General features: G+C 39.8%; 1 protein-coding gene across 6 annotated transcripts in view; it reads right to left on the bottom strand.

Annotated features, from left to right (window-relative positions):
- trappc9 (trafficking protein particle complex subunit 9) overlaps positions 1 to 24021 on the bottom strand; it is a 253708-nt gene that overhangs the window by 133590 nt on the left and 96097 nt on the right. For all 6 annotated transcript variants that reach the window (XM_062029344.1, XM_062029342.1, XM_062029343.1 and 3 more), the window contains one exon: positions 21221 to 21339. In XM_062029344.1, the coding sequence (XP_061885328.1) occupies positions 21221 to 21339 (119 nt within the window). The remainder of the gene's footprint in view (positions 1 to 21220; positions 21340 to 24021) is intronic.

Below are 24021 nucleotides of genomic sequence, written 5' to 3'. Positions count from 1 at the left end.
ACTTACACAACCCAGCAGTGAAGTTGTCACGTTGTGTAAATGCTCAATAAAAAGAGAATACAACAAATCCTTTTCAACTTCTATTCAATTGAATAGACTGCAAGGACAAGATATTTCATGTTCACACTGAGAAACTTTGTTATTTTTGTAAATAATCATGAACTTAGAATTGAATGGCAGCAACACATGGCAAAAAAGGCATTTTTACCAGTGTGTTACATGGCCTTTCCTTTGAACAACACTCAGTTTTGGTTTGGGAAGTGAGGAGACACATTTTTGAAGTGGAATTCTTTCTCATTCTTGCTTGATGTACAGCTTAAGTTGTTCAACAGTCCGGGGGTCTCCCTTCTCATATTTTAGCTGCCACACATTTTCAATGTCTGGACTACAGGCAGGCCAGTCTAGTACCTGCACTCTTTTTAATATGAAGCCACGCTGATGTAACACCTGGCTTGGCATTGTCTTGCTGAAATAAGCAGGGGCGTCCATGGTAACGTTGCTTGGATGGCAACATATGTTGCTCCAAAAGCTGTATGTACCTTTCAGCATTAATGGTGCCTTCACAGATGTGTAAGTTACCCATGTCTTGGCCACTAATACACCCCCATACCATCACACATGCTGCCTTTTACACTTTCACCCTCTTTTCCTCTTTGGTCCGGAGGACACGACGTCCACAGTTTCCAAAAACAATTAGAAATGTGGACTCGTCAGACCACAGAACACTTTTCCACTTTGCATCAGTCCATCTTAGATGAGCTCAGGCCCAGCGAAGCGTTTCTGGGTGTTGTTGATAAATGGCTTTGGCTTTGCATAGTAGAGTTTTAACTTGCACTTACAGATGTAGCGACCAACTGTAGTTACCGACAGTGGTTTTCTGACGTGTTCCTGAGCTCATGTGGTGATATCCTTTACACACCGATGTGGCTTTTTAATGCCTGAGGGATCCAAGGTGTGTAATATCATGGCTTACATGCAGTGATTTCTCCACATTCTCTGAACCCTTTGATGATATTACGGAGCGTAGATGGTGAAATCCCTAAATTCCTCGTAATAGCTGCTTGAGAAATGTTGTTCTTAAACTGTTCAACAATTTGCTCAGGCATTTGTTGACAAAGTGGTGACCCTCGCCCCGTCCTTGTTTTTGAATGACTGAGCATTTCATGGAAGCTGCTTTTATAGCCAATCATGGCACCCACCTGTTCCCAATTAGCCTGTTCACCTGTGGGATGTTCCAAATAAGTCTTTGATGAGCATTCCTCAACTTTATCACTCTTTTTTGCCACTTGTGCCAGCTTTTTTCAAACATGTCGCAGGCATCAAATTCCAACTGAGCTAATATTTGCAAAAAATAAAGTTTCTCAGTGTGAACATGAAATATCTTGTCTTTGCAGTCTATTCAATTGAATATAAGTTGAAAAGGATTTGTAGTATTCTCTTTTTATTGAAAATAGGTCAACCAAGGTGACAACTCCACATGCACAAGCCCACTTGATCAGATTTCATTACGAGGCTAATTGGGGCCACAACGATCTTAAAAGTCACATTCTACACAATTATTCAGCTATTTCCAATCGGTATTCATCAAATATTGACTTGATGCCAGACTTTAGAGAGTTGTAAAGTGTTTTTAGTGTGGTGTGTTTGTAGCTTTAATGCTAATGAGCTCCAATAAATGCTTGAGTGCACTTCATCCACTTGATACAAGGCTGCACGTGTTCAACATAGCAGACATCCTACAAGCCCTTCATGTACGTTAAGGAGCAGGACAGGAACATTAGTAGTAGGGGGAAATCATTCTTTCTGTCATTCAGAGTACAGTAAACCCTTTTTATTGCTGTTAATTGGTTCCGGGCCTTACCCTGGTGAGTGAAATTGTTACAATGTGGACATTTTGAATCAGATATTTCCATAGTTGGAGCATTAAAAACATTTTGTTTTTTAACATGATGAGTCCTCTGGACATGAAATAATAAAGCCCTCTTTGAGTTTGCAACGTTGTGATCGCCTTCCTAGTTGACATGTGTTTATTTGACATTTATTTATCCAAGGTAAGACGATTAAGAACATATTTTCAATTGCAATGCTGACCTAGCAAAGAGGCAGCGTTTGTGTTAGAGATGTTGAAGTGTGATGACCATCTCTCATTGACTCTCAATCACCAACACAAATGAGCGCTGTCAACATTTGACAAATGTTATAAACGTGCGTGTTGGAACATAAATGAATGTTTAAGTTGGACTAACACTTTAAGTGTAAAACATACACGGGGAATGTCTGCAACTAATCCCCTCAATTCCCCCCAAAAATGGATGAAGTGGCTATATAATGTTGTCATGATGGTGGTACTTAATGAATACTTAGGTCTACTACACTACTGTATTTAATGTTGTCATCATGGTGGTACTTAATGAATACTTAGGTCTACTACACTACTGTATTTAATGTTGTCATTATGGTGGTACTTAATGAATACTTAGGTCTACTACACTACTGTATTTAATGTTGTCATGATGGTGGTACTTAATGAATACTTAGGTCTACTACACTACTGTATTTAATGATGTCATTATGGTGGTACTTAATGAATACTTAGGTCTACTACACTACTGTATTAATGTTGTCATGATGGTGGTACTTAATGAATACTTAGGTCTACTACACTACTGTATTTAATGTTGTCATTATGGTGGTACTTAATGAATACTTAGGTCTACTACACTACTGTATTTAATGTTGTCATCATGGTGGTACTTAATGAATACTTAGGTCTACTACACTACTGTATTTAATGTTGTCATTATGGTGGTACTTAATGAATACTTAGGTCTACTACATTACTGTAGTGTAATGATGTCATTATTTTGAGTGAAGTGGAAGTTTGAGCAGCTGTGCAGTAGAATCAAGACTATCAGTGTGGTATTGTCATCATGTAAATATGATTAAGTGGACTATCAGTGTGGTATTGTCATCATGTAAATATGATTAAGTGGACTATCAGTGTGGTATTGTCATCATGTAAATATGATTAAGTGGACTATCAGTGTGGTATTGTCATCATGTAAATATGATTAAGTGGACTATTAGTGTTGTATTGTCATCATGTAAATATGATTAAGTGGACTATCAGTGTGGTATTGTCATCATGTAAATATGATTAAGTGGACTATTAGTGTGGTATTGTCATCATGTAAATATGATTAAGTGGACTATCAGTGTGGTATTGTCATCATGTAAATATGATTAAGTGGACTATCAGTGTGGTATTGTCATCATGTAAATATGATTAAGTGGACTATCAGTGTGGTATTGTCATCATGTAAATATGATTAAGTGGACTATCAGTGTGGTATTGTCATCATGTAAATATGATTAAGTGGACTATTAGTGTGGTATTGTCATCATGTAAATATGATTAAGTGGACTATCAGTGTGGTATTGTCATCATGTAAATATGATTAAGTGGACTATCAGTGTGGTATTGTCATCATGTAAATATGATTAAGTGGACTATCAGTGTGGTATTGTCATCATGTAAATATGATTAAGTGGACTATCAGTGTTGTATTGTCATCATGTAAATATGATTAAGTGGACTATCAGTGTGGTATTGTCATCATGTAAATATGATTAAGTGGACTATCAGTGTTGTATTGTCATCATGTAAATATGATTAAGTGGACTATCAGTGTTGTATTGTCATCATGTAAATATGATTAAGTGGACTATTAGTGTGGTATTGTCATCATGTAAGTGGACTATCAGTGTTGTATTGTCCTGCGACTCAGAGGAACAGCTCGCCCACCATTTTGTTTACATCCTATTTTCATTTATCTTGCATTAAAAAAGGCGGAAGTGACATTTTCCACAGCAGACTTTGTGGTCCAGCAGCAGCTCATAAAGAAGCTGGCTGTGCATTTTACATGACTGATAATTACCATTTTGCTTTCTGTTATCCCTGAGGTTGAAGCCTTAATGGTGCAGAACATTTCAGCCATCAGTTAGCCACAAATGGCCCCCGGCGACACATTACAGGTCATGGAGTGCCAGATGTTGGCCGCTCTCTCATTTCCTTCTCAGGCGTTGACAACTGAGAGGCTGCGTGCTGAAGAAGGAATGGACTGCAACATCCATCCATCTTCTTCCGCTTATCCGAGGTCGGGTCGTGGGGGATCCCGAGGCGTTCCCAGGCCAGCCGGGAGACATAGTCTTCCCAACGTGTCCTGGGTCTTCCTCGTGGCCTCCTACCAGTCGGACGTGCCCTAAACACCTCCCTAGGTGGCATCCTGACCAGATGACAGAACCACCTCATTTGTCTCCTCTCCATGTGGAGGAGCAGATGAGTTCCTCCCAGATGACAGAGCTTCTCACCCTTTCTCTAAGGGAGAGGAAACTCATTTGGGCCGCTTGTACCCGTGATTTTGTCCTTTCGGTCATAACCCAAAGCTCATGAGCGTAGGTGAGGATGGGAACGTAGACGGCAATCTGAAAGGTTTGAAACAGTAGCCTATAGGCATACCTTGGTAAAAACTCTTTAGTTTTGGGCGTACATTAGTCTGCTAAGCATGCTCTACCCTTTTTCACCAGTATAACCATTGCTAGCCTTGGTTTTAGTCTTTGTTTTCTGATAGTACTGATAATAACCATATGATTGTTGTGGTATTGTACGCAGGTATGACGTACTTCTTCATGAAAATAGCCTCATTTCTGTGTCTAATGTGTTGATTCAAGATTTGTTTGTCTATTAATGTTCTATTATTTATAAAGTAATACACATGCTAAATAAGACATGTCTGCATATGTTATATTATTCTTTTATTGTTCCATATTTAACATTTGGGGAAATGTTTATAGAACAAACAGAGCCAATAATTAAATTAGAATAACACACAAAGCGTACTACTATGAACATACCAATCCATTATTTAGAAGTTCTAATGTGTTCAAATGTTCAGATATTGTCTTTTTAAAAACAATGGAAATGATGTTTGGAGTAAAGAACAACAGCCTTCCAGCTTGTATTCTTAGCTTATTTACATTAAGAGGAGAAAACTACTATGATGTTTGAAATAGGTAAAGTAAGAAGGAATATAAAATACCAATGTATTTCAGTTTTAGGAGTTAAATGGTGGAACAAGCTCAGTGATGATTTCAAGACATGTACTTCTTTGTTAAAGGCCTACTGAAATGATTTTTTTTTATTTAAACGGGATTAGCAGATCCATTCTATGTGTCATACTTGATCATTTCACGATATTGCCATATTTTTGCTGAAAGGATTTAGTAGAGAAAATCGACGATAAAGTTCGCAACTTTTGGTCGCTGATAAAAAAAAGCCTTGCCTGTAGCGGAAGTAGCGTGACGTCACAGGAGCTAGTATTCCTCACAATTCCCCGTTGTTTACAATGGAGCGAGAGAGATTCGGACCGAGAAAGTGACGATTACCCCATTAATTTGAGCGAGGATGAAAGATTCGTGGATGAGGAACTTTACAGTGAAGGACTTGAGAGGCAGTGATGGACGTATCTTTTTTCGCTGTGACCGTAACTTAGGTACAAGCTGGCTCATTGGATTCCACACTCTCTCCTTTTTCTATTGTGGATCACGGATTTGTATTTTAAACCACCTGGGATACTATATCCTCTTGAAAATGAGAGTCGAGCACGCGAAATGGACATTTAAAGTGACTTTTATCTCCACGACAATACATCAGTGACACACTTAGCTACTGAGCTAGCGTGATAGCATCGTTCTCAAATGAAGAAAGAAACAAAATAAATAAACCCCTGACTGGAAGGATAGACAGAAGATCAACAATACTATTAAACCATGTACATGTAACTACACGGTTAAAAATTCTCAGCCTGGTAAGGCTTAAAAATGCTGTTGCTAACGACGCTAAGGCTAATTTAGCAACTTAGCAACCGGACCTCACAGAACTATGATAAAAACATTAGCGCTCCACCTACGCCAGCCAGCCCTCATCTTCCCATCAACAGCCGTGCTCACCTGCGTTCCAGCGATCAACGGCGCGACGAAGGACTTTACCCGTGGGTTTGGCGGCAAGCATCGGCTAGGCGTAGTAAGTAGTCCTTGTTGTGTTGCTGTAAGTATTGTACTTAGCAGCTAATACACAGATCGATCCCACCTACAACGTTCTTCTTTGCAGCCTCCATTGTTCATTAAACAAATTGCAAAACATTCACAAACACAGATGTCCAGAATACTGTGGAATTTTGTCGAAGAAAACAAGAGGTTTTTCTATCGGGTCCGATGGGGTCCAACCACTTCCGTGGATTTTGTGACGTCACGCGCATAAATCATATCCAAAGGAGTTTTTCAACCGGAAGTGTGGCGGGAATTTTAAAATGTCACTTTATAAGTTAACCTGGCTGTATTGGCATGTGTTGCAATGTTAAGATTTCATCATTGATATATAAACTATCAGACTGCGTGGTTGCTAGTAGTGGCTTTTAGTAGGCCTTTAAGGTTTAAGAAAACCCTGAAAGGTGAAATAATTGACAATTATAAAATATAGCAACAATTACTTTCATCCCATTGATTTTTTTAATGTTGATGTTCCAGGCAATCTAATGTTCAGTGAAGGTTTAGGATAGGCAAATATAAGCTTTGGCTTTAGCCTATTCCTTTTTCGCTCATTCTTTTTCTTTTCTTTTCTTTTTGTGTGTAAATGTGTATGATTGTTAAATATGTGTTAAACTGCTCACACAAAATGGTTGATTATATGACCCAAATAAACGTATTTCATTTCAAATGCTAGTCACAAATCATCCGTGTCACAGGTGCTGTTTATAAGGCTAAACAAGATCCTCTATATGACAAGCTGATTTTTAGGATGGCCTGCAATAAGACTTGTCAAAGATCCTGTATTGTGACAAGAGGCCTCTGCAGATGATGACACGTAGAGAGTTACAATCAGACTCGACGACCTCATGACGACAATGTTGATGACTCACTTAGGTCCTCGTGTCTCACATCTCCGGGCAAAGCAGTAAACTTTCCCACACCTGACGGCGAGGGCTAAAAATAGACGCCGCTTGACAGATTGCCGCGCTCTCGGATGGATGGTTTATTTAGTCCACGTGTTGTTCCCCGGAGGCGGACACTGGTGTTAAATAAGAACAAATGTTGCGAGCCATTGTCACATGGAAGACGTGGTGGAGAAACTTCTGTCACATGTCATAAATGATGCATTCTCTTGATGCTGCACTGTGCCAGCAAGAATGGGAGTATTAAACACAATGGAGGGCCACATCACAGTTATGGCTGCTATGTCACAGCCAAATAAAACTGGAATTGGCACAGATAAACTGCCGACTAAGCATTCAATCACAACGTGATTAATCAGTTTATTGTCAGATCATTGTATTACCATGACTGGACAATGAGTTTGCCTAGATCAGGGGTCACCAACCTTTTTGAAAGCAAGAGCTACTTCTTGGGTAGTGATTAATGCGAAGGGCTACCAGTTTGATACACACTTAAATAAATTGCCAGAAATAGCCAATTTGCTCAATTTACCTTTAACTCTATGTTATCATTAATAATTAATGATATTTACACTTAATTGAACGGTTTAAAAGAGGAGAAAACACGAAAAAAATGACAATTAAATTTTGAAACATAGTTTATCTTCAATGTCAACTCTTTAAAATTCCAAATTCAACTGAAATAAAGAAGAGAAAAACTTAAAAAAATAATTTATGGAACATCATTAGTAATTTTTCCTGATTAAGATTAATTTTAGAATTTTGATGACATGTTTTAAATAGTTTAAAATCCAATCTGCACTTTGTTAGAATATATAACAAATTGGACCAAGCTATATTTCTAACAAAGACAAATCATTATTTCTTCTAGATTTTCCAGAACAAACATTTTAAAAGAAATTCAAAAGACTTTGAAATAAGATTTAAATTTGATTCTACAGATTTTCTAGATTTGCCAGAATAATTTTTTTGAATTTTAATCATAATAAGTTTGAAGAAATATTTCACAAATATTCTTCGTCGAAAAAACAGAAGCTAAAATGAAGAATTAAATTAAAATGTATTTATTATTCTTTACAATAAAAAAAATAAATTTACTTGAACATTGATTTAAATTGTCAGGAAAGAAGAGGAAGGAATTTAAAAGGTAAAAAGGTATATGTGTTTAAAAATCCTAAAATCATTTTTAAGGTTGTATTTTTTCTCTAAAATTGTCTCTCTGAAAGTTATAAGAAGCAAAGTAAAAAAAATTAATGAATTTATTTAAACAAGTGAAGACCAAGTCTTTAAAATATTTTCTTGGATTTTCAAATTCTATTTGAGTTTTGTCTCTCTTAGAATTAAAAATGTCAGGCAAAGCGAGACCAGCTTGCTAGTAAATAAATAACATTTTAAAAATAGAGGCAGCTCACTGGTAAGTGCTGCTATTTGAGCTATTTTTAGAACAGGCCAGCAGGCTACTCATCTGGTCCTTACGGGCTACCTGGTGCCCGCGGGCACCGCGTTGGTGACCCCTGGCCTAGATGAAATGTGTTTGAAACATTATGTTTTTTGAAAGGCAAAAAGGACATAAAACAAGCTTTTAATGACAATACAAAAACTTGCTAGATTTAGGAGCACTCGTATTCAGAGGAGAGGGTCTACGCTTCCAAGTTTTGATAGCAGTTTCTCGCATTAATTCCACAAAATGTGAATTGTTACGATTATGCTTTGATTGTCAAATATGTTGAATATTTCCACCTGAATAAAGGCTTCTGATAATCTGTACATGACATGTTGCACAGGTCAATAGTCTTCATATCTGTGCATGACAATGTGTTAACCTTGTCTATTTATTATAATTAGGGACCGCAATGTCCCTTTGGGACAGAGGACCCTATTGTAATTGTAAGGTTTTTTTATTATTATTATTATTATTATTACACCGCCACCTCTTTGAGCTGTAATTTGACCCTATTAACATGCTTTAAAACTCAACATAATTGGGACAGAGGACCCTATTGTAATTGCAAGGTTTTATTATTATTATTATTATACCGCCACCTCTTTGAGCTGTAATTTGACCCCCTTAACATGCTTTAAAACTCACCATATTTGACACACACATCAGGACTGGCGGAAATTGCGATCTTATAAAAAAAAACAAACCCCAAAACTCAAAATTGCGCTCTAGCGCCCCCTAGGAAAAAACAGACAAAACTGCTTGTAACTTCCGGTAGGAATGTCGTAGAGACATGAAACAAAAACCTCTATGTAGGTCTCACTTAGACCTAGATTTCATACATTGACTTCTTTCAGCAAAAAACAGGAAGTTGGCAATCCCCCCTTCAAAACAAAAGTTTAATAAAAACAGTCACTTTTGCCTCTTTGAGCTGTAATTTGACCCCCTTAACATGCTTCAAAACTCACCAAATTGGACACACACATCAGGACTGGCGAAAATTGCAATCTAATAAAAAAAACAACCCCAAAACTCAAAATTGCGCTCTAGCGCCCCCTAGGAATACAACACAGACACAACTGATCCTAGGAAGAAAACTCAGACAAAACTGCCTGTAACTTTCCGGTATGAATGTCGTAGAGACATGAAACAAAAACCTCTATGTAGGTCTCACTTAGACCTACATCTCATATACTGACAACCCTCAGCAAAAATCAACAGGAAGTTTGCAATCCCCCTTCAAAACAAAAGTTGTTATTATTATTATACCGCCGCCTCTTTGAGCTGTAATTTGACCCCCTTAACATGCTTCAAAACTCACCATATTTGACCACACACATCAGGACTGGCGGAAATTGCGATCTAATAAAAAAACCTAGCCCCAAACGTCAAAGTCGGTCCCGTCCATCGCTGCTTGCAGCTTTAATATTCAGCATGTTCTTTAACTGAGTAGTATCAACAAGAACATGTTATAAAAAAATACAGACATATATTCTTCAACTGATGCACTAGCGTTTATTTAGGTGCAAATATCCCAGATAAACATAGCATGATCTTAATGTCAAACATGTTTATTTTCTTACTGTAGTTAAAAAGGATGTAAAGTGTAGCGCTCATATTTTGAAGGTGGAAAAGTGTGATAGGCTTGAGAAGGTGTCTTGACATGTTTTGACTGTTTACTACGCAAAAGGCCTAGTGGTTAGAGTGTCCGCCCTGAGATGGGTAGGTTGTGAGTTCAAACCCCGGCCGAGTCATACCAAAGACTATAAAAATGGGAGCCATTACCTCCCTGCTTGGCACTCAGCATCAAGGCTTGGAATTGGGGGTTAAATCAACAAAAATGATTCCCGGGCGCGGCCACCGCTGCTGCTCACTGCTCCCCTTACCTCCCAGGGGGTGATCAAGGGTGATGGGTCAAATGCAGAGAATAATTTCACCACACCTAGTGTGTGTGTGTGTGTGTGTGTGACAGTCATGGGTAAAAAATGTAAAATAAAATAAAAAATACAAATAAAATAAAAAGTCCTTGACTTCCTGCCTACCGTCTCATTTCTGTTGAGCTTTTATGCCATCTTACGAAAAACAGTCACAGTAACAATCTACATTTGATGTTATTAATGCACCTTCACTGTAGTCTAAACACCAAAGTGAAGCTCCACCCACCTGTCTAAAGGACATTTGCTCTAGTGAAGACTGCTCACGCCCAAAAATAGTAGACATTCTCCTTAGTCCAGGGGTGGGCAATTAATTTTTACCGGGGCCGCATGAGCAACCCGAGCACTGCTGGAGGGCCACATCGACAATATTTCAATTCAATTTTGCTCAATATTATTTTTGATATATACCGTAAGATAAATAATAATAATAATAATAATAATTAATAATAATAGTAATACTTCAACATAGTGTGTGTAACAGCATTCCATGATTAATATAAATTAATTAACATTAATAATAAATGACAGTAAAATAAGCACACGTATGACTGAGGAGTCATAGTGTAACTTTGTGTGGTGTTTGACTTGTCCGACTTTTTGTGTGGCCATAAACGCACCAGTGGTTTAGTGCTATGCGTGTTGGTGACAGATGACAAGTTGCTTTTGGCCTGGTTTGTACGGCAGAAAATGACTAGTTTTTCCAGATAGAAGTGTTTTACTCATGTTTTTGGTGTGGTTATGGCCGAATATAAACAGTTTTGCTCAATAAAGTGATCGATATAATTCCTGTCCTCGAAGCATCTCGATAGACGTTACAATAATTGAACGGTGTTGACGAACACCGTTAGGGCCGCTTGTTGTCACTGTCACTCAAAGTTGCATTGCAAAATTACACAGAATAAATATGTTTATTTTGTTTAGAATTCAGATGGGATTTGATTTTGTGCGCGGCATATATTTGCTGCGCGCAGAGGACGCTTGAGCAGTGCGCAATTGCGCAGGCACGCACCTTAGAGGGAACGTTGCTTGGCAGTCCATGTCTTGTTGAAAACACGCCATTCCTCATCAACTTTTCTCTTTTTAGCGTCTCGGGTGTAAACCGTGCATCACGTGTCGCTGCATGTGCACCTTCACTCGCAGGTTACCCACGGACACACGCCCATAAATAATACTTTTCAAAATAAAAGCAGCAGAGTTGTATTGCGCGCACGACATAGATGTTTTTTCAACTTTATTTTGTAATTTGTTGATTGCAGCTGTTCACATTCACTCACAATCACGCACACGCATACGTCCACACGGAAGTAATACAAATAACGATTTTCAAAACAAAAGCAGCACCGTTGTATTGCACACTCGACATAGATACTTTTTTAAATTTATTTTGTAATTTATAATTGGCCTCACGCGGGCCGGACAGGGACGCACAAAGGGCCGGATGCGGCCCGCGGGCCGCAGAATGCCCAGGTCTGCCTTAGCTGTTCCTGCTCGCTATTTTCCCGCCTGTGGCTCATCAGAACCAAGACAATTTTCTCACGCTACAGAATGGATTGAGGGTCACAAGGGGGGCTATCTACTTATTAATCACTTGTTAAAATACGGGTGCCGTTAAAGGAAGTAATATATAGCGTGTTCTTATCAGGTTAACTTTGACAGCCTATTTTTTTTTTTTTTTTATTTTTTAACAAAGTAACAATAGAAAAACAATATGTATATATATATATATATATATATATATATATATATATATATATATATATATATATATATATATATATATATATATATATATATATATATATATAGATTAGGGCTGTGAATCTTTGGGTGTCCCACGATATATAATAATAGATTCTTGGGGTCACGATTCGATTCAAAATCAATTTTTTTCCAATTCAACACGATTGTCTATTGATGCAATACATAGATTTCAGCAGGATCTACCCCAGTCTGCTGACATGCAAGCAGAGTAGTAGATTTTTGTAAAAAGCTTTTATAATTGTAAAGGACAATGTTTTATCAACTGATTGCAATAATGTACATTTGTTTGAACTATTAAATGAACCAAAAATATGACTTATTTTATCTTTGTGCAAATATTGGACACAGTGTGTTGTCAAGCTTATGAGATGTGATGCAAGTGTAAGCCACTGTCACACTATTGTTCTTTTTTTATAAATGTGTAATGATAATGTCAATGAGGGATTTTTAATCACTGCTATGTTGAAGTTGTAACTAATATTGATACTGTTGTTGATAATATTCATTTTTGTTTCACTACTTTTGGTTTGTTGTGTGTGGTGTTTGTGTCTCCTCTCAATTGTTGTGTGTGGTGTTTGTGTCTCCTCTCAATTGTTGTGTGTGGTGTTTGTGTCTCCTCTCAAGTGCTCTGTTTATTGCACTTCTGAGTGCTGCTGGCTCGGCTTTGCTTTTGGAATTGGATTGCATTGTTATGGTATTGCTGTGTATTGTTTTGTTGGATTGATTGACTAAAAATGTTTTTTCTAAATTACAAAAAAAAAAAAAGTAAAATAAAATAAAAAGATAGATTTTTTAAAAATGAGAATCTATTCTGAATCGCACAACGTGAGAATCGCATTTCGAATTGGAATCAATTTTTTTCCCACACCCCTAATTATATATATATATATATATATATATATATATATATATATATATATATATATATATATATATATATATATAATGTATTTGACTTACTTAGTATGTTGACCATATTATGTTTAAAAATTATTATATGCAGTATGCTCTGAATGAAATGAAAACTAGTCAAGTTGAAACAGACTACACACTGTAATGTAATTAAGTTTTAAACTCATAGTCTTGTTTTGTGTATTGTTTTCCTGTCAGACACTTATTTGTATTTGTTGAAGAGTGTTGGTGCAGAAGTAATTAATATTCAGCACTATTGAAGTTCAGCAGCAACGTTGTAGATTGTTTGGATTTCACTCTGTCTCGATGCTTCCTGTTGCTTTGTAGGTTTGTAGTGAACGTTCCTTTCGTCTGATATGCTTTTATCAGCACCTTTGCAGGGAAGTGACAGCCTCAATTTATATTTTCATAGCAGTCTTTTGGAGCCGTCGTCATTCAGGACAAATGCTGATATTGAAAGGACCTTTTAACCGTTAAATAATGGTGTTTAGGGGCCTGGTGTAACTACAGTTGCGTGGCGATCCTACTAAAAATAAATGACCTTCAGCAGAAGAAGAATTCAGCACACACTTTGTTACATGGCAATTAAACTGGAACCCTTTTAAACACATTGTAAGTAGCCATTAAGCTGTGTGCTGCGGGAACCACAGGGGGAAATCAACAACAAAGAGTCGGGCGTCCAGATGGAGGAGAGGAAGAAGATGGACGTAGGATTAAAAAAGGGCGTACGGCAAGCTTGTTACATGAGGCCCCTTTATGGTGCTGGAGTGTGAGGAATATGAAGAGCAATGATGTGGTCTCTTCTGCAGTACGCTGTCAGCCGCAGATTAATATGTTGGCAAAAAGCAATATAAGAAGGATTGGAAACATAAGCAACTTATGAAGAGTTAAGCTCAACCTTGAAATGCAGAAGATCTTTCAAAGTCAAAACGCCACCTGATGATGATGATGATGATGATGATAAACAGGAAGGGGGAGAGGAAGTGCTTTTAATCCTGAGCCAAGAAAAAGAATTTGGTGGCTAAGCTGCAGGATCACATTTGGGCAGACAGTTGTAAATATCACTATCACATGCAGCCATCAGGCTCTGTGAGAGGAGAGGAGAGGAGAGGAGAGGAGCTGGAGGCGGCGCTATGCAACTAAAAATAGCCCAGGTGGCTGGCAGGCAGAAGACACCATCCTCCTTCACACTGACTACATTCACCTCATCAATGCAAGGCCAATGTTGTCTCTGCTGGTCATAAAGTCACAACAATCATCACTTCACAACATCTGCTCTGCTGGTCATAAAGTCACAACAATCATCACTTCACAACATCTGCTCTGCTGGTCATAAAGTCACAACAATCATCACTTCACAACATCTGCTCTGCAGCAACATCCTTGTGGACTTCTCATTCACCTCAGAGCAGCAACAGATGATTGCTGATAAACCAACGTTACACCTCAACGTTACACCTCAACGTTACACCTCAACGTTACACCTCAACGTTACACCTCAACGTTACACCTCAACGTTCCACCTCAACGTTCCACCTCAACGTTCCACCTCAACGTTCCACCTCAACGTTCCACCTCAACGTTCCACCTCAAAGTTCCACCTCAAAGTTCCACCTCAACGTTCCACTTCAACGTTCACTTCCAGGTTCACTTCCAGGTTCACTTCCAGGTTCCACTTCAACGTTCCACTTCAACGTTCAACTTCAACGTTCCCTTCCAGGTTCACTTCCAGGTTCACTTCAACGTTCCACTTCAACGTTCCCTTTCAGGTTCGCTTCCAGGTTCACTTCCAGGTTCACTTCAACGTTCTACTTCAACGTTCAACTTCAACGTTCCCTTCCAGGTTCACTTAAACGTTCTCTTCCAGGTTCGCTTCCAGGTTCGCCTCCAGGTTCGCTTCCAGGTTCGCTTCCAGGTTCACTTCAACGTTCCACTTCAACTTCAACGTTCCCTTCCAGGTTCACTTCAACGTTCCACTTCAACGTTCAGCTTCAACGTTCCCTTCCAGGTTCACTTCAACGTTCCACTTCAACGTTCCACTTCAACGTTCCACTTCAACGTTCAACTTCAACGTTCCCTTCCAGGTTCACTTCCAGGTTCACTTCCAGGTTCACTTCAACGTTCCACTTCAACGTTCAACTTCAACGTTCAACTTCAACGTTCCCTTCCAGGTTCACTTCAACGTTCCACTTCAACGTTCGCTTCCAGGTTCGCTTCCAGGTTCGCTTCCAGGTTCGCTTCAACGTTCAACTTCAACGTTCCCTTCCAGGTTCCCTTCCAGGTTCCCTTCCAGGTTCCCTTCCAGGTTCACTTCAACGTTCCACTTCAACGTTCCGCTTCAACGTTCAGCTTCAACGTTCAGCTTCAACGTTCAGCTTCAACGTTCCCTTCCAGGTTCACTTCCAGGTTCACTTCCAGGTTCACTTCAACGTTCCACTTCAACGTTCAACTTCAACGTTCAACTTCAACGTTCAACTTCAACGTTCAACTTCAACGTTCCCTTCCAGGTTCACTTCCAGGTTCACTTCAACGTTCCACTTCGTTCCCTTTCAGGTTCGCTTCCAGGTTCACTTCCACGTTCCACTTCAACGTTCAACTTCAACGTTCAACTTCAACGTTCCCTTCCAGGTTCACTTCCAGGTTCACTTCAACGTTCCACTTCAACGTTCCACTTCAACGCTCTCTTCCAGGTTCGCTTCCAGGTTCGCTTCCAGGTTCACTTCAACGTTCCACTTCAACGTTCAACTTCAACGTTCACTTCCAGGTTCACTTCAACGTTCCACTTCAACGTTCCACTTCAACGTTCAACTTCAACGTTCCCTTCCAGGTTCACTTCCAGGTTCACTTCAACGTTCCACTTCAACGTTCCCTTTCAGGTTCGCTTCCAGGTTCACTTCCAGGTTCACTTCCAGGTTCACTTCAACGTTCCACTTCAACGTTCAACTTCAACGTTCAACTTCAACGTTCCCTTCCAGGTTCGCTTCCAGGTTCACTTCAACGTTCCACTTCAACGTTCTCTTCCAGGTTCGCTTCCAGGTTCACTTCAACGTTCCACTTCAACTTCAACGTTCAACTTCAACGTTCCCTTCCAGGTTCCCTTCCAGGTTCACTTCAACGTTCCACTTCAACGTTCAGCTTCAACGTTCAGCTTCAACGTTCCCTTCCAGGTTCACTTCCAGGTTCACTTCAACGTTCCACTTCAACGTTCCCTTTCAGGTTCACTTCCAGGTTCACTTTCAGGTTCACTTCAACGTTCAACTTCAACGTTCAACTTCAACGTTCAACTTCAACGTTCAACTTCAACGTTCCCTTCCAGGTTCACTTCCAGGTTCACTTCAACGTTCCACTTCAACGTTCCACTTCAACGTTCTCTTCCAGGTTCGCTTCCAGGTTCGCTTCCAGGTTCGCTTCCAGGTTCACTTCCAGGTTCACTTCCAGGTTCACTTCAACGTTCCACTTCAACTTCAACGTTCAACTTCAACGTTCAACTTCAACGTTCCCTTCCAGGTTCACTTCCAGGTTCACTTCAACGTTCCACTTCAACGTTCCACTTCAACGTTCAACTTCAACGTTCAGCTTCAACGTTCAGCTTCAACGTTCAGCTTCAACGTTCCCTTCCAGGTTCACTTCCAGGTTCACTTCAACGTTCCACTTCAACGTTCCCCTTCCAGTTTCACTTCCAGGTTCACACGTCTTTAGATACAGGCTGTCCCACAATGACAACTTGAATGACTCATTTCATGTTTTCATCTTTAATAAATGTTTCTTCAACACATTTTCAACACGGAATTAGGGATGTTCACAATCTAACTGATACAGTACCAATTCTCTTGGAATCGATACCGGTACTCCATCCATCGGGGTCGCTGGAGCCTATCCCAGCTGCAATCGGGCGGAAGGCGGGGTACACCCTGGACACCAGTACTCAACGCTACCAATTTTCATTGCTTTTAATTGTGAAATTAAACATTGTTTTTGATGAGAAAATCTTACATTTTTTCATTGCAACATTTTAAAAAAGAGCTGATTGTGATAACTTATATTTTATCATCATATTGTTATTTTCAAGTATGACATGAAGTGGCAGTGATGCATAGTTTAGAATGCGTTTTTTGTTGCGCCCTAAAAAGTGTTAAACGCTGTAAGTATTGCACTTATTACGCAGCAACTGTGTTGTAGTTGTCATTAACACATTCGGGGGTGTTCTAATGCTAACACAATGTATATTAGCATAAAGCTAGCACATTTTTGGAAAAGTGAAGCCTTACCTAACTTAGAGCATCTTTTGTGTCAATTTCTTGCAGTGCTGTCAAATGATTATTTTTAGTCAGATTAATCACACTTTTGAATTTAAATTAATCATGATTAATCACAGGTTATCACTCACTTGCATAGTTTTAATCAACTAAATGTTCCGGGGCTTATTTTTCCTCAATTTGTGATTTTATGAATTTGTTACAATTTCTCAAGTGTTCCATGCAAACGTAACCAAAAAAAGCAAATGTTTTCAATAAAAAATGGAAAACAAACACTGTGTTGATGTTTTACTCATTTATACCACACATACTTAAAAGTAGACACTAGATGGCAGTTAAAGCACAAAGTCTGTACTACTGTCAAATGATTTTATTTTTCAGATTAATCACACTTTTGAATTTAAATTAATCATGATTAATTACAGGTTATTACTCACTTGCATCATTTTTATTAACTAAAAAAAACACCCAAATTTGGACAGAAATTTAATATTATTGTTAGAATGTCACACAGGGACTTTTTTTTATATGTTTTAATTGAATGTACATCATTTATTTGTTCAAAACTTGCTAACAGTTTTAGTCAAAGTCTTGCCGGCGTTTATTTTGAAATGAAATTGAGCAACAAGTAAACTGTCAATCATCTGTGTGCTGACGTATGCATTGACCTGCATCACTGACTCTTACAACCCATGCAAATTGTGCCATTAATATGCACAAATATGATTGTGATCATTTTCTGGGATCAATCACATGAGTTAACTTATTTTTCACAGTGGTAAATAATAGTAATAATTAAAGCTGCAAGCAGCGATGGACGGGACCGACTTTGAGGGCTCATAAAATCCAAACCGGAGCAGTAATTAAAAGTCTTTCATCAACTTTTAATCAGAAGGGTTCAATCTCTCTCCTGTGCTAGTTTGAAGCCGACACGACAAACGCGCTCAGAGGAGATAATGTTTGAAAAAAGGTGACTGTTTTTACAAAACTTTTGTTTTGAAGGGGGAATTGCAAACTTCCTGTTGATTTTTGCTGGGGGTTGTCAGTGCATGAAATATAGGTCTAAGTGAGACCTACATAGAGGTTTTTGTTTCATGTCTCTACGACATTCCTACTTGGAGTTACAGGCAGTTGTTTCTAGAGCGCAATTTTGAGTTTTGGAGTTTGGTTTTCTGATTAGATCGCAATTTTCGCCAGTCCTGGTGTGTCTGTCCAATTTGGTGAGTTTTGAAGCATGCTAAGGGGGTCAAATGACAGCTCAAAGAGGCGGCGGTATAATAATAAAACGCTAGAAATTCAAGAGGGTCCTCTGTCCCTAATTATAAATATTGAAATAACCACCAAATGATTCCTTAATGTCCGTTGTCTCCACAAGATGTGGACGTTCTCTGTTTGTTTTATGCTTGAAAAGTCATTTAAGTTACAACACATTTACCCATGCACTTTAGGAGCATATGTGAACTATTGAGAGCACTCTTTAGCTATCAATTTTGTTGGTAAATGAAAGACAAAGAGAATGTATCATCACACTTCAACATCTCTGCCTCTTTAACAAGTCTACATTGCAAAGGAAAATGTGTTATTTAATTGTCTTACCCTGGATAAATATAGGCTAAATCATAACTATCTAGAAAAGCCATATATAAATCGAATCCATTACTATTTTGTAAATACATGAAAGTAAATGTTTATATAGTACATTACCCAGAAGGCTTAGCGCCGTAGACAGTAACAAGAAGTAGGTCTTGGCTATGCAAGAGGATGACAATTGTGCAATAAAGAGTTGATACATTGTTACATGTTGCTGCATGCTACCAGGAGCTCGCTGCTACACAACAGCTAAGCAAAAACTAGCACACAAGCTAGACATATGGAATAATAACTGAACAATACTTCAGTGTAAACAAGCATTAAAGGCCAAATGAAATGAATTTTTTTTTATTTAAACGGGGATAGCAGATCCATTCTATGTGTCATACTTGATCATTTCGCGAAATTGCCATATTTTTGCTGAAAGGATTTAGTAGAGAACATCGACGATAAAGTTGGCAACTTTTGGTCGCTGATAAAAAAGCCTTGCCTGTACCGGAAGTAGCGTGACGTCACAGGTTGAAAGGCTCCTCACATCTGCACATTGTTTACACCAGCAGCGAGAGAGATTCGGACCGAGAAAGCGACGATTTCCCCATTAATTTGAGCCAGGATGAAAGATTTGTGGATGAGGAACGTGAGAGTGAAGGACTAGAGTGCAGTGCAGGACGCATCTTTTTTCACTCTGACCGTAACTTAAGTACAAGCTGGCTCATTGGATTCCACACTCTCCTTTTTCTATTGTGGATCACGGATTTGTATTTTAAACCACCTGGGATACTATATCCTCTTCAAAATGAGAGTCCAGAACGCGAAATGGACATTCACAGTGACTTTTATCTCCACGACAATACATAAGCGAAGCACTTTAGCTACGGAGCTAACGTGATAGCATCGTGCTTAAATGCAGATAGAAACAAAAGAAATAAGCCCCTGACTGGAAGGATAGACAGCAGATCAACAATACTACCAAACTCTGGACCTGTAACCACACGGTTAATGCTGTACCGCCTGGCGAAGCCTAGCGATGCTGTTGCTAACGACGCCATTGAAGCTAACTTAGCTACGGGACCTCGTCAGAGCTATGCTAAAAACAATAGCTCTCCACCTACGCCAGCCCTCATCTGCTCATCAACACCCGTGCTCACCTGCGTTCCAGCGATCAACGGCGCGACGAAGGACTTCACCCGATCATCGATGCGGTCGGCGGCCCGGAGACGGAGGAAGTCAAGGTGAGGACAGGGGTGCGGCGGCGGGCATTGTAGTTATCGACGACACCCCGGCTGCCATCAGAGTCGGCAAGAAACATATATTTCCCCAAAGTTACGTACGTGACATGCACATAGCGCCACGCACGTACGGGCAAGCGATCAAATGTTTGGAAGCCAAAGCTGTACTCACTGTAGCGCGTCTGCTATCCAAGTCAAAGTCCTCCTGGTTGTGTTGCTGCAGCCAGCCGCTAATACACCGATCCCACCTACAGCTTTCTTCTTTGCAGTCTCCATTGTTCATTAAACAAATTGCAAAAGATTCACCAACACAGATGTCCACAATACTGTGGAATTATGCGAGGAAAACAGAGCTGTTTGTATTGGATACAACCATTGACGTCACGCGCAAACGTCATCACACATAGACCTTTTCAACCGGAAGTTTAGCGGGAAATGTAAAATGTCACTTTATAAGTTAACCCGGCCGTATTGGCATGTGTTGCAATGTTAAGATTACATCATTGATATATAAACTATCAGACTGCGTGGTCGCTAGTAGTGGCTTTCAGTAGGCCTTTAAATAATCATAGTTGCTTATTACTTACACATACAAAGTCTCCCAGTTAGAAAGTATCCAGTAACAAACGTGTCCACAGCTTACTGCATCATGAGGTTAACTTCATAAATTATTGTGACCACTAGGTGTTGCCAAAAACAATTGTTCACTCCAATTCAACTTAAAGACAGCTAAGTCCACTCAAGAGGGTTACTAATAAATGGTTTTGAGTTTTATACCTACCATTTTTCTCAGACTAGTTTCACTTGATCCAACCTTTTTTAACATGCCACACTACAAAATAAAAGTACACACTATGATTCATGCTGACATTGTATGGGAATAAAATGGGTACAGACTCAAAGCTCCAATAGTGGTACCGTTTTAGAAGTGAAAATGTTGTATCGGGACAATATACTTCTTTTTTTAGGGCTGTATACCAAAATGGCAGAGGTTTTTAGGGACCAAATGGCATATGAAAATATGGTAGTGTAAAACAAGCAAGTGTGTGCATCATTTTACGCCAAGCGATGCAATTTGACTGACCTTCACATGACTGTACTCCCCCTTTCCCGACTCGCCGCTGACAGACTTGCTTTCAGGCCTGGGCTTGAGGACCTGGCGCAAAGGACTGGAGATTGGCAGGCCTGTCACACTGATTCCATCTATTTACAACAACAAGAGAAAAAGAATGGCGTCAGTGGCAAAGTTATATTTGGAATAGGAGGCTGACAAAGTTGAATATGAGCAGGATGTGGAGAAGAGCAGGACCTTGCAGGTAACTAATAAACTGATCTTCATTACACTTAGATATGTACAAAGTACAAAAGCGGTGAAGTTGTCACGTTGTCCATCCATCTTCTTCCGCTAATCCGAGGTCGGGTCGCAGCAGCCTAAGCAGGGAAGCCCAGACTTCCCTCTCCCCAGCCACTTGGTCCAGCTCCTCCCGGGGGATCCCGAGGCGTTCCCAGGCCAGCCGGGAGACATAGTCTTCCCAACGTATCCTGGGTCTTCCCCGTGGCCTCCTACCGGTCGGACCTGCCCTAAACACCTCCCTAGGGAGGCGTTCGGGTGGCATCCTGACCAGATGCCCGAACCACCTCATCTGGCTCCTCTCCATGTGGAGGAGCAGCAGCTTTACTTTGAGCTCCTCCCGGATGACAGAGCTTCTCACCCTATCTCTAAGAGAGAGACCCGCCACCCGGCGGAGGAAACTCATTTGGGCCACTTACTTGTACCCGTGATCTTGTCCTTTCGGTCATAACCCAAAGCTCATGACCATAGGTGAGGATGGGAGCGTAGATCGACCGGTAAATTGAGAGCTTTGCCTTCCGGCTCAGCTCCTCCTTCACCACAACGGATCGATACAGCGTCCGCATTACTGAAGACGCCGCACCGATCCGCCTGTCCATCTCACCATCCACTCTTCCCTCACTCGTGAACAAGACTCCCAGGTACTTGAACTCCTTGTCCCGTTGTGTAAATGGTAAATAAAGAGAGAATACAACAAATCCTTTTCAACTTATATTCAATTGAATAGACTGCAAAGACAAGATATTTCATGTTCACACTCAGAAATATATATATTTTTTGTAAATACCGTATTTCCTTGAATCGCCGCTGGGTATATATTATCTGCATGCCTCGTTTTACCGCCGGGTCAAACTCGTTCCGCAAAATAATTAGCGCGTGCTTAGAATTACTGCCGGATCAAACTTGTTTCGCAGAATAATTAGCATATGCCTCGTTTTACCGCCGGGTCAAACTCGTCACGTCACGAGTGACACTTCACCTTTCAAGGCATCATTTTCCAAAATGGAGGAGGCTAATTTCAATAATTTAAAATCGCATAAAGGGAAGAAGATAAAGAGCTATTCAGCAGGATTTAAGGTCCAAGCTATTGAATATGCTAAAAAGAACAGTAAAAATGTTTTATTAATAAAGCTGCTTGTGTCAAATATGAGTCATTAAATGACTCCCGCCTCATGGTGGTAGAGGGCGCTATAGTGATCCCAGGAATCATTCTTGCGACTACTCGGCTGCAGAAGAAGTGACAACAGTTTGCTAAACTGGACTTTCAATCCAAGCAGGAGGTAATAATTAAAGGAAGATCTCCATCGAGACAGAGAGACTTTTAAAACTAAAGAAAGATAAGGAAGACTTCCATAAACAAGTTATCGATGCTTTTGTTCAGAAGGAGCGGCGCATGGACTTCATTTATAAGTAAAGGTAAGACCATAATAACGTTTTTTTAATTAAATGTGCTTTTCATGATGGTATCCTTACATCACACTCAAATTTATAAGCGCAGGCCTAAATTTACCGCATGCCTTTGGTAAGTGCCGGAGTGAGAAGAGGGGGGGGGGGGGGGCGGGGGGGGGTTTAAATTTATAAGCGCAGGCCTAAATTTACCGCATGCCTTTGGTAAGCGCCGGAGTGAGAAGAGGTTTTAAATTAATTACCGCCCCGGCGCTAATTCAAGGATATACGGTAATTATGAACTTGGAAATGAATGGCAGCAACACATGTCAAAAAAGGCATTTTTACCAGTGTGTTACATGGCCTTTCCTTTTAACAACACTCAGTAAAGGTTTGGGAACTGAGGAGACACATTTTTGAAGTGGAATTATTTCCCATTCTTGCTTGATGTACAGCTTAAGTTGTTCAACAGTCTCCCTTCTCATATTTTAGCCTTCACACATTTTCAATGTCTGGACTACAGGCAGGCCAGTCTAGTCTTTTACTACGAAGACCGTAGACGGAGATTTTCCAGTGTTTATTGTCATGACTGGACAATTAGTTTGTTTTAGTTAAATGTTTTTAACATTATGCTTTTTTAAACCGCTCAACGCAAAAAAGACAAATTTTAGCGAGAATTAAGAAACTTACCTGCTTTTGTATTTTGTAGGAATATGGAATTTGTATTCCTACTGTAGTTAAAGTACCAATGATATCTTCACGTTGTGACATTGCTGGTAAAAGGAGCAAACGCGCTTACTTAGCAAGGCACACGCACAAAGCACTTACAAGCAGAAACCCCCCAGTGATGACATCACTCCCCTGTCTGTATGCTGTCTTAATATGTCCCAGTGATGACATCACTCCCCTGTCTGTATGCTGTCTTAATCTGTCCCAGTGATGACATCACTCCCCTGTCCGCGTGCTGACTTAATATGTCCCAGCTTAATATGTCCCAGTGATGACATCACTCCCCTGTCCGCGTGCTGATTTATGGTGTTGTGGTTTGCAAAGTGAGGGATAAACACATTTGAGAATATATGGGCCAGGCTCAATGTTCTGTGCTGCCCGTGTTCCTTGTGTGATGGGCCTCAGCTGACAGAGGATAT

This window comes from Entelurus aequoreus, linkage group LG20 (assembly GCF_033978785.1).
Source record: "Entelurus aequoreus isolate RoL-2023_Sb linkage group LG20, RoL_Eaeq_v1.1, whole genome shotgun sequence".
NCBI classification, from domain to species: Eukaryota; Metazoa; Chordata; class Actinopteri; order Syngnathiformes; family Syngnathidae; genus Entelurus; species Entelurus aequoreus.
Note: the sequence above shows the minus strand (reverse complement) of the source record. Positions and strands in the feature narration are given on the sequence as shown.